Below are 14780 nucleotides of genomic sequence, written 5' to 3'. Positions count from 1 at the left end.
CAGGCTCCATCTGAACACACAGACTGTGATGGAGTTCCTGTGGGCCCAGAAGGTAGGTGGGGGTGGAGGATGGCCGCACCTCCATTCACTAAGATTAACAAGAAGAATGTCATACCTTGTCAGTCTTGCAGGTCCCGAGTGTCCTTGGAGTTGCTGGAAAGCAGAATGTGTTCTTAAGCCCCAGGAATCTGCCAGAGCACTGTCTCTTTAAATATCCAAAATAGTCAAGCAGCTATTTAAACCTTCAAAATGGCGGCGCCCTCTGGATCGGCAAAAGTCCACAGCTCAGCCCACCTTTCTCTTCACCTTCGTTTGTTCCCCAGCCACTGTGCACAGTCCTCCATGCAGTCCCTGGCTAGCAGGGTGATTTTTAGGTTAATTCTTAGGTCCTACCACGACTTGGGAATCTCCAAGCTGTTTGTGCTGTCAGGATCACTCAGAATCGCTGCCAGACCGCAGCTCCATCTGTCTCCTTTTTTGGTATTTTCACGCAAATTATTCTGCTATTTGGGGTTTAGTCCACTTCTATATCTTTCCCTTCAAGGTTCAGGGGTCCAGGATTATCTTCTGTGTCTGTTTTAATTGTTTTCCCTGTTCTTTGTTGAAGAGGGTCTGTGCAGTCTTTCTGCCTAGTCCGCCATCTTGCCGGATCTCAATGATGAATGTGTCTTGGTGATTTTCTTTGGGAGTCTATCCTGTTTGGGGTTCGTTGGACTTCTTGAAAGGATGTATTCTCATCTTTCATCATACCAGGGAAATTCTCTTCTCGGAAGACAGCTTCAACATTTTTCTCTCTGGTTTTATTTGCCTTTTCCTATTCTGGAATTCTGATTGTATGTACATTATTCTTTTTGATGGTATCCACATGATCCTTGGTCTGTCTTTATTTTGTTTTGATCTTTCTCTGATTGATCCCTTTCCAAAGAGGTATTGAAGTATTTGTCTTCAATCTCACTAGTTCTGTCTTCCATTGATTCGGTTCTACTCCTTTACCCATTCAATGTGTTATCCGTTTCTGAAAATTTAGCATTAATTTTCTGGATTTCTATCTGTAGATTTTGTGTCATTTCTAATTTTTCATTTATTTTGTTATTTGTTCTTGTCTTGTCTTTTAAAATTGTTCCAGGGTTTTGTCTGTGTTTTCCTCAATTTTGTCAGTGTTTTCCTTGATCTGTCTCTCAATCCGTTGAAGGTACCTAAATATAATTCTTTTGAATTTCTTATCAGGGAGTTCTAATGCTCCTGCTTCTTCAGGGATGTGTTCTGGGTCTGTATCCTGCTCCCTTGTTTCACTTGCTTTATCTTGCTTGTTTGTGTAGATTGTAACAGTCTGTTGTCTCTGAGACATTGTGGCATTTTTGTGTTTATATTTAATTGGTGATTGTATGTTGGAGTGACTTGCCCATGATTTTTGTTTTCTTTGGATGTTATCTGCGTAAGCAGGGTACTCTGGTCCTCTGTTCGCTTGTTGGTGGCACTTATACACTCACCACCTGTGTCCTTTACAATTGTCCCTCTCCTGTATGTCCCTGCTGTCCTTGGCAAATGGATCCTATTCTAAGGTCCCTGGAATCTGAATGAGAATGCTGTCACTTTAAATTTCCAAAATGGCCACCACTTGTAAACATTAGAAATGGCTTTACCCTCAGTCACTTTAAATATCAAAATTGGCTGCCACTTGTAAATAATCAAAATGACTGCACCCTCTAGACAGCCAAATGTCCACAATCAGGTTGTCTTCCTCCTTGCTGTCTTCCTTCCTAGTCATAGGCCACCAGTACAGTCATCCCTGTGGCCCTTGGTGACCAGGGTCATCTTTAGGTCAATTCTTAGGTCCCAGCACCACTTAGAAATATTCAGGCTGTTGATGCCATCAGAGTAGCTGACAGTCCACAGCTCAGTCTGTCTCTCCATACTCACTGTTTTCATCAGATTTTTTCTACTAGTTGGTGCCTAATTCACTTCTGTATACTTCTTTTGAAAGCTCAGGGCTCCAGGGTTATCTTCTGTATCTCTGTCAACTGGTTTCACTTTTCTTTGTTGAAGAGGGTCTGTGTAGCTTGTTGCCTATTCTGCCATCTTACTGGAAGTCTCAAGAGCAGGTACTTTTGTTTTACTATGCTCCCTCCCTTACAATCACTTCTTGATAATTTTTTTTATGAATAGGTAGATATCATAACTTTAAGTCTACATAACATAGAATATAGCAAAACTGTCAGCATGTCTTCAGCTGGATTCTGCGAAGAAATAGCTGGTGAAATGTTCAACATATAGTAGCTCAACACACAGCACACTGAACTGCAAGTCAGGCACCAGGCAGGTAGCCTGAGCAATGAGGAAACCTATGTGGAAGATCTTCCACATTTCCTGCCATGAGAGATAAAGAGACTTATTTCCCAGATGCAGAGCATGAGGCACTAGAGGGAGAGTGAAGTATTTATAGTAAATAATTAACATAACATGTCCTGGTTGCTTAAACTTACTAATGGAATAATGTTCCAGAGATGATTCTGCTACCAAGATTTTGGTAATAGCTATTCCAGATATGATATTTACTAAACAAAAGAAAATCTAATTTCAGGCCTCTAAAGCCTATGAGAAAGTCCATGAAAGTTACAAATATCCTACTCTCATTTCCAGGGGTGGTCTAGGCTGGAGTTAGGATTGTACTGATGTTCCCAATATCTATACTTTTCTGAAATTTGGAATGAGTCACACACACATTACTCTTAGCAACACATAATTGTATTGATATAACTTTAAATGTGGCATCCAATTTCCTGTGTCTTTCAAGACCAGATAGAAAATTTTTTTCCTTTCAAAATTCCAGGAGTACTTTTACTGGCTTACTATACCAATAACCTTGAGATTGTGTCAGCTTCTTTTGAGGAATACAGTCATACACTGTTATTACTCACTTACTCACTCCCTGCTATTAAGTTGATTTAACTCATAGCGACCCCTCCTTGGGTTTCTGAGGTGGTACCTGTATGGAAGTAGATTGCCCAATCTTCCTTCCAAGGAGTGGCTGGTGGGTTTGAACCACCAGCCTTTTGGTTACCACTCAAATGCCTTAGGTACTATGCCTCTAAAGTGCCCACTCTGTTATCAGTGAAGTGCTATTTAAAGAACAAGTAGAATTATAGACTTCCAAGAGAAGTTTAAGATCATTTGTACAATCTCTGATTTTAAATATGAGAAAATGAGATTGAAGGCCATGTTCAGGCTTTCTGAAGTTTACACAGGTGCAAGATATGAACTAGGTTCCCATCTCCTGGCTTCCTCTCTTTACTGTCTCCTTCAAGCACTCACCTCCCATGTGGCACAGAGATCGACTGTGTCAAACATTAATTTTCCATGTTCATCTTTTGGAAGTATCTCCTCCCCTGGCTGGAATAGAAGCAGTCATTAGAGTGATGTCACATAATACTGTCTCCCCTGTTAGCTGTGGGGTGAGGTACATCTTAGACTTGAATGCTAAGCCTCCATGAGGTAGGTGGAGAAACTCTCCAGATGCTAATTTTTGCAGTGTTTTGTGTATGGATTTGTAAGGAATATCTCTTGAGACACAGTCTTCCTATAATCCTTTACATCTGTTGCACTCTTTTCTATACTAATATGGACTCATACTTGATTTATGTTACTTTTGTCTGCCCAGTTTATTTATTTTTATCAAATGCTTCTCTTTTACCTAGAAAGGGAATGAGTCACATGGCCTTAGTTTCCGGCAACCATGGATTCTGATAAAAACCCAGACTGCGCTATAACTATACAGTCAGAGTTCCTTATCCCTCAAAACACATAATGGTCCAAAGATAGGCACATGAACTAACAGGGTCAACTAACAAACAACTAACTAAACAACTAACTAAACAGGGTCAATCTAGAATCATGAATAATTTTTTAGGATCATTCCCCAGTATAATAATCCACATGCCTCCTAAAAAAAAACTTAGTCCAACCATCCCTGCCAGATGATGGTACAACTGATAGTGGAAGTGAAATAGGTTTAATTATACAAACTGCTAACCTTCAGAGCAATTGGCAAATGGATAAGGTAGAGATCAACATAGTGCAGCTGAAGTTTTTTCAGTGACTTTTCCAACGCTGGCCGAACCAAATCTGGTCGTAGGAAAGTTATCCAAAGCTGCAGAGATTAATCATGGAAATTATGTTTCATTAATACTGAGGCAATTTAATGAAGAGATATAGAAAAAGATGACATATGGTTTGTGACTTCTTCAGCAAATTCAAAGCTGAAATTTGTTTGCCAACACTGATTTTAAGCTAAACTTGGGTCATTGATGTAGACAGAACAAATGTGAACTAGACAATAATCTGTGGGAAAAGAATTAATCTTTAGGTTTTATTCAGAATCGTAGTCTTTTATTAACATATGTGAAATTACATGGGTTTCATTTTGCAAAGAAATAGGGAAAAATGATCAGCATATTGAAAAGAAATGGAAACCCTGCCCTATGGAACCAGATGAAAGGAATTGGATTTCTTGCTTGTATTGTCTAGAGTAGAGAACAATGAAAAATAGTGCTGGGAGGGGTCCTTTACAGGTAATAGACAAAGAAGTGGCCCTCACCCATTTTGCAGGGACTTTAATGCTCAACTGCTGGAAAGTTATTGGTTTGCTTCTCCTAATGTTTAGATATTTTTCTATTAGTTGAAAATGTGATGACCACAAGGGCAAAAACCTCCTTTTCTTCTTAGCTTTCCTTTGCATCTGATCTATCCACATAAATGCTATTACGAGTTTTAGTGTTTTGTCAGTTTACCTACTGAACAATAGAAGGAAGTATCTCGAGATGGAAATTGTTATGAAGTAAAAATTAGGGCCATCATTTGAGTTATGTTTAATAGAATATACAAAGCAATTCCACTAGCTTTGTCTAATTCTCCCTTTAATTCAATTCTATGAGAGAATTGCTGTCTCCTCTGTGTAAATAACTGGAAGGGAAAAATGTTTTGAACGTGTTAATATGTGCTGCAGTCTCTTGTTTTATACCAAATGTTGTTCTTAATAGGTGCCATCAAGTCAGTTTCTACTCACAGAGACCCTTTTAAACAGAAGGAAACACTGTGTGGTCCCGTGTCATCCTCACAATCATTGCCTTGCTTGAGCCCATTGTTGCAACCTCTATGTCAACCCATCTCATTGAAGGTCTTCACTTTTATTGCTGAACCTCTAGTTTATCAAGCATGATATCCTTCTCTAGGGACTGGTCACTTTTCAAAACATGACCATAGTATGAGAGATGAAGCCTTGTCATTCTTGCTTCTAAGGAGAATTTTGACTGTATTTTCTTTAAGACAAGTTTGTTGGTTCTAGCAGTCCATGGTACATTCAACATTCTTTGGAAACACCATAATCCAAATGCATCAATTCTTCTGCATTCTTCCTTACTCATTGTTCAGCTCTTACATGCAGAGGCTATTGAAAATACCATGGCTTGGGTTAGTCATGCCTTAGTCTTCAAAGTAATATCGTTGATCTTTAATATTTTAAAAAGGTCTCTTATCACAGATTTGCCCAGTGCAATATTTGTTTGAATTCTTGAGTGCTACTTACATTAATTGTGGATCCAAGTAAAGTGAAATTCTTGACAACTTCAATCTTTTCTCCATTTTATCATCATGTTGCTTATTGGTCCAGTTGTGAGGATTTGTTTCCCTTTGTGTTGAGGTGTAATCCATACTGAAGGCCTGACCTTCATCAGTAAGTGCTTCAAGTCCTCTTCGTTTTCAGCAAGTAAGATTGTGTCATCTGCATGCCACAGGTTGTTAATGAGTCTTCCTCCAATTCTGATGCCATGATCCTCATATAGTCCAGCTTCCCAGATTTTTGATCATCGTAATAGTTAAGGTTGTCAACTTGGTTGGACCAAGATTCTGAGTGGTTTAAGCAGCTGTGATGTGGTTGTTCCCATGATGAAATCTGATGTAAGGTAGTCATTTCCATGGTGGGATATGCTGTGAATAGCCAATCAATTGAAAGGGAGTTTCCTCAGGGGTGTGGCCTGCTTTCAATATATACATATGGACATCCTGGGAAATTTTTTGGGTTTTCTGTTGGATCTGGATTCTGCATCTAGCTACCATCTGGTTTTGGCAGCCATATTGCCTGCCAGTCTTGGACTTGTTGCCTCATGGCCTATGAGCCAACAATCCGCCATTTCACTTGCTGATCTTGGATTTATCATGTGCTGAAGACAACAGCATGCTATACTGCCTGCCCATCTTGGGTTCATCAGCCCGTGCAACAGTGTGAGTGAGGAAGACCCTCCAGCCTGACGTTTGACTCATGTACTTGGGACTTGACAGCCTCTAAACTGTATGAGCCATTTCCCTGAGAGAAAGATTTTTTTCTCCCTCTCTTTCTATGTAAGCTTTACTGGTTTTGCTTCTCTAGAGAACCTAGGCTAAGAGTCATCAGACAGATTGAATAAATATGGTGAAAAGATACTACCCTGATGCACACCTTTTCTGATTTTAAACCACACAGTATCCCCTTGTTCTGTCTGAACAACTGCCTCTTGGTCTATATACAGGTTCCTCATAAGCACAATTAAGTATTCTGGAAGTCCCTTTCTTCATAGTGTTAACCTTTAGTTGTTATGATCCACACACTTTAAAGCCTTTGTGTAGTCAATTAAACACAAGTAAACATCTTTCTGGTATTCTTTGCTTTCACGCAAGATCCACCTGGCATCAGTGATGACATGCCTTGATCTACATCCTCTTCTGATTCTAGCTTGAATTTCTGGCAGTTCCTTGTCAATATACTACTGCAACCTTTTTCAATTATTTTCAGTAAAAGTTTACTTACATATGATGTTAATGATATGGGTTGATAATTTCCACATTGTTAGATTACCCTTCTTTGGAATAGGCACAAATATGGATCTCTTCCAGTTGCTTGGCTAGGTAGTTTTCCAAATTTCTTGACATAAATGAGTGAGTGCCTCCAGTGCTGGATCCATTTGTTGCAACATTTCAATAGGTATTCTGTCAATTCCTGGAACTTAGTTTTCATGAGTTCCTTCAGTGCAGCTTGGACTTCTTCCTTCAATACCATCAGTTCTTGATCATATGCTACCTCCTGAAATGACTGAACATTGACCAATTCTTTTTGGTACAGTGACAATGTTTATTCCTCCCAAGAAGACTTTTGATGCTTCCTGCATCATTCAATATTTTGTCCATAGACAAGCATTGATCTATGGGTGGATAGATGGGTAGATGGGCTGAACCATCAGGTATGTCTATGCAGGGAGGAGTGTGTCCATGACCATGTATAGGGTTATCAGACAATGTTTCTACATGCCTATTTGTATGAGCTGTAAAAATGTCCAGGTGATAGTAGAGCTGATAAGGGGCAAGGTTGTGGTGGCCGGCCACACCCAGTTACCCTGAGGGAATGAGTAGTTGGACCTGTGGGCTCAGGACTGTGGTTGCAGGGGACATCAAGCTCACCTGGCATAACGTACTACACAAAACATTGTTTTAGACCATACTTTGGTGAGTAGAGACGAGGGTCTTAAAAACTTGGAAGTTGCCATCTAGATGCAATGATGGGTCGTTCCTGGTCCAGAGCAAAGAAGAATGAAGAAAACCAAAATGCATGGAAACAATTAGTCCAAGGGACTGGTAGACTATGCAATCCTCAGCCTGTATGACCAGGAGACTAGAAGAATAGATGGTACCTGGCTATCACTGTCAACCACTTGGAGGGGAATCACTTCAGGAGATCCTGGACAGAGTGGGAGAACAATGTGGAACAAAACTCAAAATGATAAAAAAAATGACCAGGTTAGCTGGTCTGACAGAGCCTGGTGAGACCCCTGAGACTATGATCCCTAGTTTACTCTTCAGGTCTTGAACTAAACTCACTCCTGTGGCTTGCAGCCAAACAATAGACAGGCATATGGGGTGAAGATTTATATCAGATAGATACACTTCTTGGAGAGATCAATCATGGGAGAACAGAAGGGCAGTGTTTGCACAGGGAGACAGCTTGGGGGTGAGAGTACATGGGAGGGAAGGACACAGGGAAGAGGCAACTACAGGGAGGAAGTGGGAGGAGACCTGTTACATTGTGGGAAATTGCAGTTAATGTTATGAAACAAAATGTGTATGAACTGCTGCATGGAAAATGAGTTTGCTGTATAAAGTTTTACTCAAATTACCATAAAAATTAATTTTTTTGCCCAATAGAATCCTTCAATATTGCAACTTGAGGCTTGAATTTTCCTTCAGTTCTCTCAGCTTGAGAAATGCCAAGTATGTTCTTCCCTTTTCATTTTCTTACTCCAGCTCTTTGCACATTTCATTATGATACTTGGTCTTTTTGAGGCGTCCTTTGAAATCTTATGTTCAGCTCTTTTCTTTTGTCATTTCTTCCATTTGTTTTAGCTACTGTCATTTCAAGAGCAAGTTTGAGACTCTTCTGACATCCATTTTTTTGGTCTTTTCTGTCTTTTTAATGACCTTTTGCTTTCTCCATGTAGGTTGTTCTTGATGTCATCCCACAACTCATTTGGTCATTGGTGTTCAATAAATCAAATCTATTCTTCAGATGGTTTCTAAATTCAGGTGGGATATAATCAAGGTCATATTTTGGCTTTCATGGACTTGTTTCAATTTTCTTCAGTTTCAACATGAAATTGAATCTGAGAAATTGATGGTCTGTTCACACTTAGGTTCTGGCCTTGTTCTGACTGATGATATTGAGCTTCTCCATGGCCTCTTTCCACAGATGCAGTCTATTTGATTTCTGTATGTCCAATTCAAAATGGTCAATACCATTCCATTTTAGCTCACTAATGACTGGGTATTGATCTTTAAGTGCTTTGAGCATAGCAATGATCAAAAAGTCATCATCTCTGTCTTTTTTGATACTAGTTTTAGTACACAAATAAAAGTTGTATGATTAAATATAACTCATCAAATTACTCAACCAGACATATATCTGATTTTCAGAATTAATTTCACAAATATGCACACATGCCATATACACAGTACCTTTGAAGTGTAAAATATGTCTTCTCTCTTCACAACCCCATCAGCAATCTTGCTTCGGATGGCTCGTCCAACTTCCTCTTCATTTTTGTACACGTAAGCTGAATCGATATGACGAAACCCAGCATCAATAGCTAATTTGGTTGCCTCCTCAGCTTTACTCTTGGGCACCTAAGGAAACACAAAAGAATGGTATTCAAGGATCTGCTTGATTAACAGCTAGTTTGTGCCTCAAGCACTGATCTTCACCAGGATGAACCAGTCCCTTGGGTTCTCTGTTAATTCTGCATGTTAATCAGGAAATCTCTTCAGTTCTGGGTAAACAGAATGGTTTTCCACATACATTGGAAGTCTTAGGTTCAGATACTCGTTAAATGACCCACAGTGCTCAGTATCTGGTTGTCTCATGGGTAGGATTTATTCAGTGAAGTGACACACAACAGAATCAGCAAAGGGTCAAGGAGTATAGGACAAAGTAGAGGAAATCATACATAAACTACCAAGAATTTCCAGTGGAATCAAACAGAATATACTTAATTCATTCAGCATATAATTTTGACAACACATGGGGAATACTGACTGCAAAGGGAGCTCAGTAGAGGCTCAGTGCCCTAGTTTTCACGGGGGCTAGTCACATAGTCACCTTCCCAGAAAAATAGCAGATATTTAGCATATACCTCATTGTTTATTCATCTTATATACCTGTCTATTCTTTGGCTGGAAGTTGAGTTATGGGGATGAGTTCCATTCCTAGCTTGAAGGGACTCTAAGGGTCATAGTCTCGGGGCTTCCACCAGTCTTTATCAGACCAGTAAGCCTTATCTTTTTTATGGTTTTTAATTTATTCCACATTTTTATCCCACTCTCTACAGGACCTCCTATTATGATTCCTCTCAGAGAAGTCAGCAGTGGTAGCTGGGTACTATCTAGTTTTTCTGGTCTTAGAATTGTGGAGATTGGGGTTCATGTGGTCCATTAATCCTTTGGACTAATTGTTTCCTTGCATATTTCATTTTCTTCACTCTTCTTTGCTTTTATGTGGAGAGACTAATAGCACCTTAGATGACCACTCACAAACTTTTAAGACTGCAGTCTTTACTCACCAAAGTAGTGTGTATAACATTGTCTTTGTAGACTATGTTATGCCAGTTGACCTTAGCGTCCCCTGACATTATGGCTCTGAGCCCTCATGGCCAGCAACTCACTCCCTCAGGGTGTTTATGATAAAGACATTTTCATAACTTTATCCCCTGTATGCTCTACTATATTCTGGGATATGTTTGTAGCATATGTAAATATATGTATAGAATATCCTCTGTCAAGCCTGTATATATTTGTGGGTATAGTCCCATTAACCTTTCCACCCCTGTTCAGCTTGAGTGTCTATGTATCCACTTATAGATTATCGTTATTACTGTTATTACAGGGTTGTATATATGTATTAGCATTTACTTCTGTTGCCTTTAACTCTTGTGTTCTTCCCTGTGTGTTCCTCTGGTTTGATCATTTTGTGCTGACCTCCCTCTTACTGTATACTGTCTTTCCTTTCACTCAACTTAAGTTGCATCTACCCTCTAGTTACTTATCCTTCCTTCACCTTCCACCTTCCACCTTCCCTCACCTTCCACCTTCCACTTTCAAAGAATGATTCTTTCTATGTGTAAACCTTTTCTTGACTTTTGATGGTAGTGGTCTCATACAACATTTGTCCTCATGTGATTGACTGATTTCACTGAGCATGTCTGCTAGGTTCATCAATGTTGTGAAGTGTTTCACAGATTCATAGTTACTCTTTATGTTCCATTGTGTGTATTTATCATAGTTTATTTATCCATTCATCTGTTGATGGGCAGTTAGGTTGTTTTCATCTTTTTGCTATAATGAATAATGTTGTGATGAACATGGTTGTGCATATATCTGTTCATGTCATAGCTCTTATTTCTCTAGAATATATCCCTAGTAGTGGGATTGCTGGATCATATGGTATTACAACTTTTTTAGGATGTACCATACCACTTTCCACAGTGGTTGTACCATTTTACAATCCTACTTGCAGTGTTCTAGTCTCTCTATACCCTCACCAGCATTTGTAGTTTTCTGTTTTTACTATTCATGCTAGGGTGAGATGATATTTCATTGTTGTTTTTATTTGTATCTCTCTAGTGGACAACAACTACAATAGTGGTTAATGGAGGAGCTCTGGTAGCATAGTGTCTAAGGCACTTCACTGCTAATCAGAAGGCTGGTGGTTCAAATCCATCAGCCACTCCTCAAAAGGAAGGTTGGGCAATCTGCTTCTGTAGTGATATCACCTCAGAAACCCAAGAAGTGGTCACTATGAGTCAGGTCTGACTTGACGGCACATAACAACAACAACAACAACTGTGGTTAATGGGAGCTCTTATGGCACAATGATTGAGCCATTTGGCTGTTAATCAAAAGGTGAGTGCTTTAAACCCACCAGCCACTCTGCAGGAGAAAGAAGAGGCAGGCTGCTTCCATAAAGATTTACAGCCTTGGAAACCTCTTATGGTGCAGTTCTATTCTGTCCCATAAGATTGTTGTAAGGTGGAATTGACAGGGTTTAATAAGTTGGAATTGATGGGTTTAATGGCTATTGATTATGAGTTTTATTCATGTGTTAGCCACATGAATGTCTTCTTTGGTAAAGTGTCTGTTCATGTCTTCTGGCCATTTGTTAATGGAATTTGTATTTTTGTTGTTGAGGTGTTGAAGTTATCTATAAATTTTAGAGGTTAATGCTTTGTTCAATATGTCATCAAAATTGTTTTCCAAGTCTGTAGGTTCTCTTTTTACTCTTTTGGTGAAGTCTTTTCATGCATACACATGTTTAATTTTTAGGAGGTCCCAGTTTTCTAGTTTGTCTTTTGCTGTTTGTATGTGTATTTATGCCATGTACCAGGGGCCCTAAGTTTGCCACTAGTTTTTCTTTGATGATCTTTGTGGTTTTAGGTTTTATACTTAAGGTGTTTGATCCATCTTGAGTTCATTTTTGTATATGGTGAGAAAGATGGATCCTATTTCTTTCATTCTTTTTTTGCAAATAGGTATCCAGTTTTGCTAGCATTGTTTGTTAAAGAGGCTATCTATCTCTTCTTCATTTAATGGGATTCAGCCATTTTTTCAAAGATCAGTCATACATAGGTGGATAGATTAACTTCTGGGTTCTTAATTCTGTTCCATTGATTTGTGTGTCTGTCTTTGAACCAATATCAGGCTGTTTTGGTTACTGTGAGGTTTTGAGATTGGTGAGTGTGAGATGTCATACTTTGTTCATCTTCTTTAGTAGTGCTTTGCTTTCCCAGTTTTTCTTTCCTTTCTACGTAAAATTGGTGATAAGTTTTTCTGTCTCTTTTAAAATGATATTAGAATCTGGATAGAGATTGCATTATATCTGACTATCATTTTGGGAAATACTGTAATTTTCACAATGTTATGTCTTCCTACCCATGAGTATGGTATCTTCTTCCATTCATGTACGTCTCTTTTGGTTTCTTGTAGCAGTGTTTTGTAGTTTTGTTTGTATAGGTCTTTTGTTTCTCTGGTTAGATTTATGCCTAAGTACGTCATCTTTTGGGTGGCTACAGTAAATGGTATTGTTTTCCTGATTTCTTTTTCAGAGATATCTTTCTTAGTATAGAATAATCCTACTTATTTTCTTTCTGTTAATTTTATATCCTGCCACTTTCCTGAATCCTTCTATCAGTTCCAGTAGTTTTCTTGTTGAGTCTCTAGGATTTTATATGTATAGGATCATATCGGGAGCTCTGGTAGCATAGTGGCTAAAGCACTTGACTGCTAACCAGAAGGCTGGCGGTTCAAACCCACCAGCCACTCCTCGGAAGGAAGGTTGGGCAATCCTACTTCCATAGTGATGTTGTTGTTGTTGTTATGTGCCGTCGAGTCGGCCCCGACTCATAGCGACCCCTCCTTGGGTTTCCGAGGCAGTATCACTACGGAAGTAGGATTGCCCAACCTTCCTTCCGAGGAGTGGCTGGTGGGTTTGAACCGCCAGCCTTCTGGTTAGCAGTCAAGTGCTTTAGCCACTATGCTACCAGAGCTCCTTCCATAGTGATACTACCTCGGAAACCCAAGGAGGGGTTGCTATGAGTCGGGGTTGACTCGACGGCACATAACAACAACAACAACAACAACAACAACAAGATCATATCATCTGCAAATAGAGATAGTTCTACTTCTTTGCTAACTTTGATTCCTTTTATTTCCCTTTGTTACTTTATTGCTCTGGTTAGTGGTGATAAAAGGCACCCTTGTCTTGTTCCATTTGCAAGTGGAATGTTTTCAGTCTTTATCCATTGAGAATAATGTTGGCCATTAGTTTGTGCATATGCCCTTAATTATGTTGAGGAAGTTCTTTCTATTCCTATCTTGCTGATCCTTTGGATTAAAAAAAAAAAAAAAAGGTGTTCAATTTTGTCAAATGCCTTCTCTGCGTCAATTGATATGATCATGCGTTTCTATAGATGGATGGATTTTCTTCTGGGCTCTCAATTCTAGTCCATTGTTCTGTTTGTCTGTTACTGACCTATGCTAGGTTGTTTCGATTACTGTGGTTATATAATATGTTTCTTGGGATTGGGATGTGTGAGGTCTCCTACTTTCTTCTTCTTTTTCAATCCTACTTTGGCTATTATAAGCATCTTTCTTTTCCACATAAAGTTGGTGATATGTTTTCCATTTCAGTAAAGAATGTTGCTCAAATTTGGATCAGGATTGCATTATATCTACAGATAATTCAGATAAAATGTGTTTCATTCTGTTGTACATAAGGTCACTATGAGTTGGAGTAGACTTGATGGCACATAACAATAATAATTTTGGGTAGTATAGATATGTTCACGATGTTAAGTCCTTCAACCCATGAGCAGGGAATGTCCTTCCATTTATGAAGGACTCTTAGTTTCTTGCAGTAGTGTTTATAATTTTCCTTGTATAGGTCTTTTACATGCATGGCTAGGCTTTTTCCATGAATTTACCCTTTAGGAGGATATTATGAATGGTACTGTTTTCTTGCTTTGCTCTTCAGAGTTCTCCTTGTCAGTGTAAAGGAACCCAAGTAATTGTGTGTTTATCTTTTACTCTGCCAGATTGCTGAATCCTTCTATTAAAACCAGTAATTTCTTTTATGGAATTTCTGGGATTTTTCTATGTATAGGATTATCTGTAAGTGGAGACAGTTTTACATCTTCATTCCCAATTTGAGTACTCTTTATTTCCCTTTCTGCCCAAAACTTATGTACAATATTGAATAAGAGTGAATGATAGTGATCATTCTTGTCTCATTTCCATTCTTGAGGAGGCTCTCAGTCTTCCTCAATTTGGCATAATGTTGTCTGTTGGTTTTGTATATATGCCTTAAATTATGTTGAGGAATTTCCCTTCTATTTTTATATTGCTGAGATTTTTTTTTGTTTAAATCAGGAAAGGGTCTTGGATTTTATCAAATGCTTTCCTGCATCAATTGAGATGGTCGCTATTCTTTTCCTTTGCTTTATTTACTTTTGTAGTGAATTACTTTCATTGATTTTCTAATGTTGAGGTATCCATGAATCCTACCTGATCATAAAGTACAATTTTTTTTGACATGCTGTTGAATTCTCTTGGCTAGAATTTTTTTTTTTTTTTAGGATTTGGGTGAAGATTTACAGAGTAAATTCACTTTTCATACAGCAGTTCACATATACTTTGTCTCATGTCATTGACCAAAA

General features: G+C 38.8%; 1 protein-coding gene across 1 annotated transcript in view; it reads right to left on the bottom strand.

Moving 5' to 3' along the window:
• LOC103193864 (aldo-keto reductase family 1 member C23-like protein) overlaps nucleotides 1–14780 on the bottom strand; it is a 71814-nt gene that overhangs the window by 39198 nt on the left and 17836 nt on the right. Inside the window, exons 2-4 of the mRNA XM_042780437.1 lie at nucleotides 9034–9201; nucleotides 4031–4147; nucleotides 3313–3390 (exon numbers count right to left, since the gene is read on the bottom strand). Of these exons, the coding sequence (XP_042636371.1) occupies nucleotides 3313–3390; nucleotides 4031–4147; nucleotides 9034–9201 (363 nt within the window). The remainder of the gene's footprint in view (nucleotides 1–3312; nucleotides 3391–4030; nucleotides 4148–9033; nucleotides 9202–14780) is intronic.

This window comes from Orycteropus afer, unplaced genomic scaffold (genome assembly GCF_000298275.1).
Source record: "Orycteropus afer afer isolate SDZICR_OR568_19922 unplaced genomic scaffold, OryAfe1.0 scaffold00040, whole genome shotgun sequence".
NCBI lineage: Eukaryota > Metazoa > Chordata > Mammalia > Tubulidentata > Orycteropodidae > Orycteropus > Orycteropus afer.
This window is presented reverse-complemented; position numbering and strand designations above follow the sequence as displayed.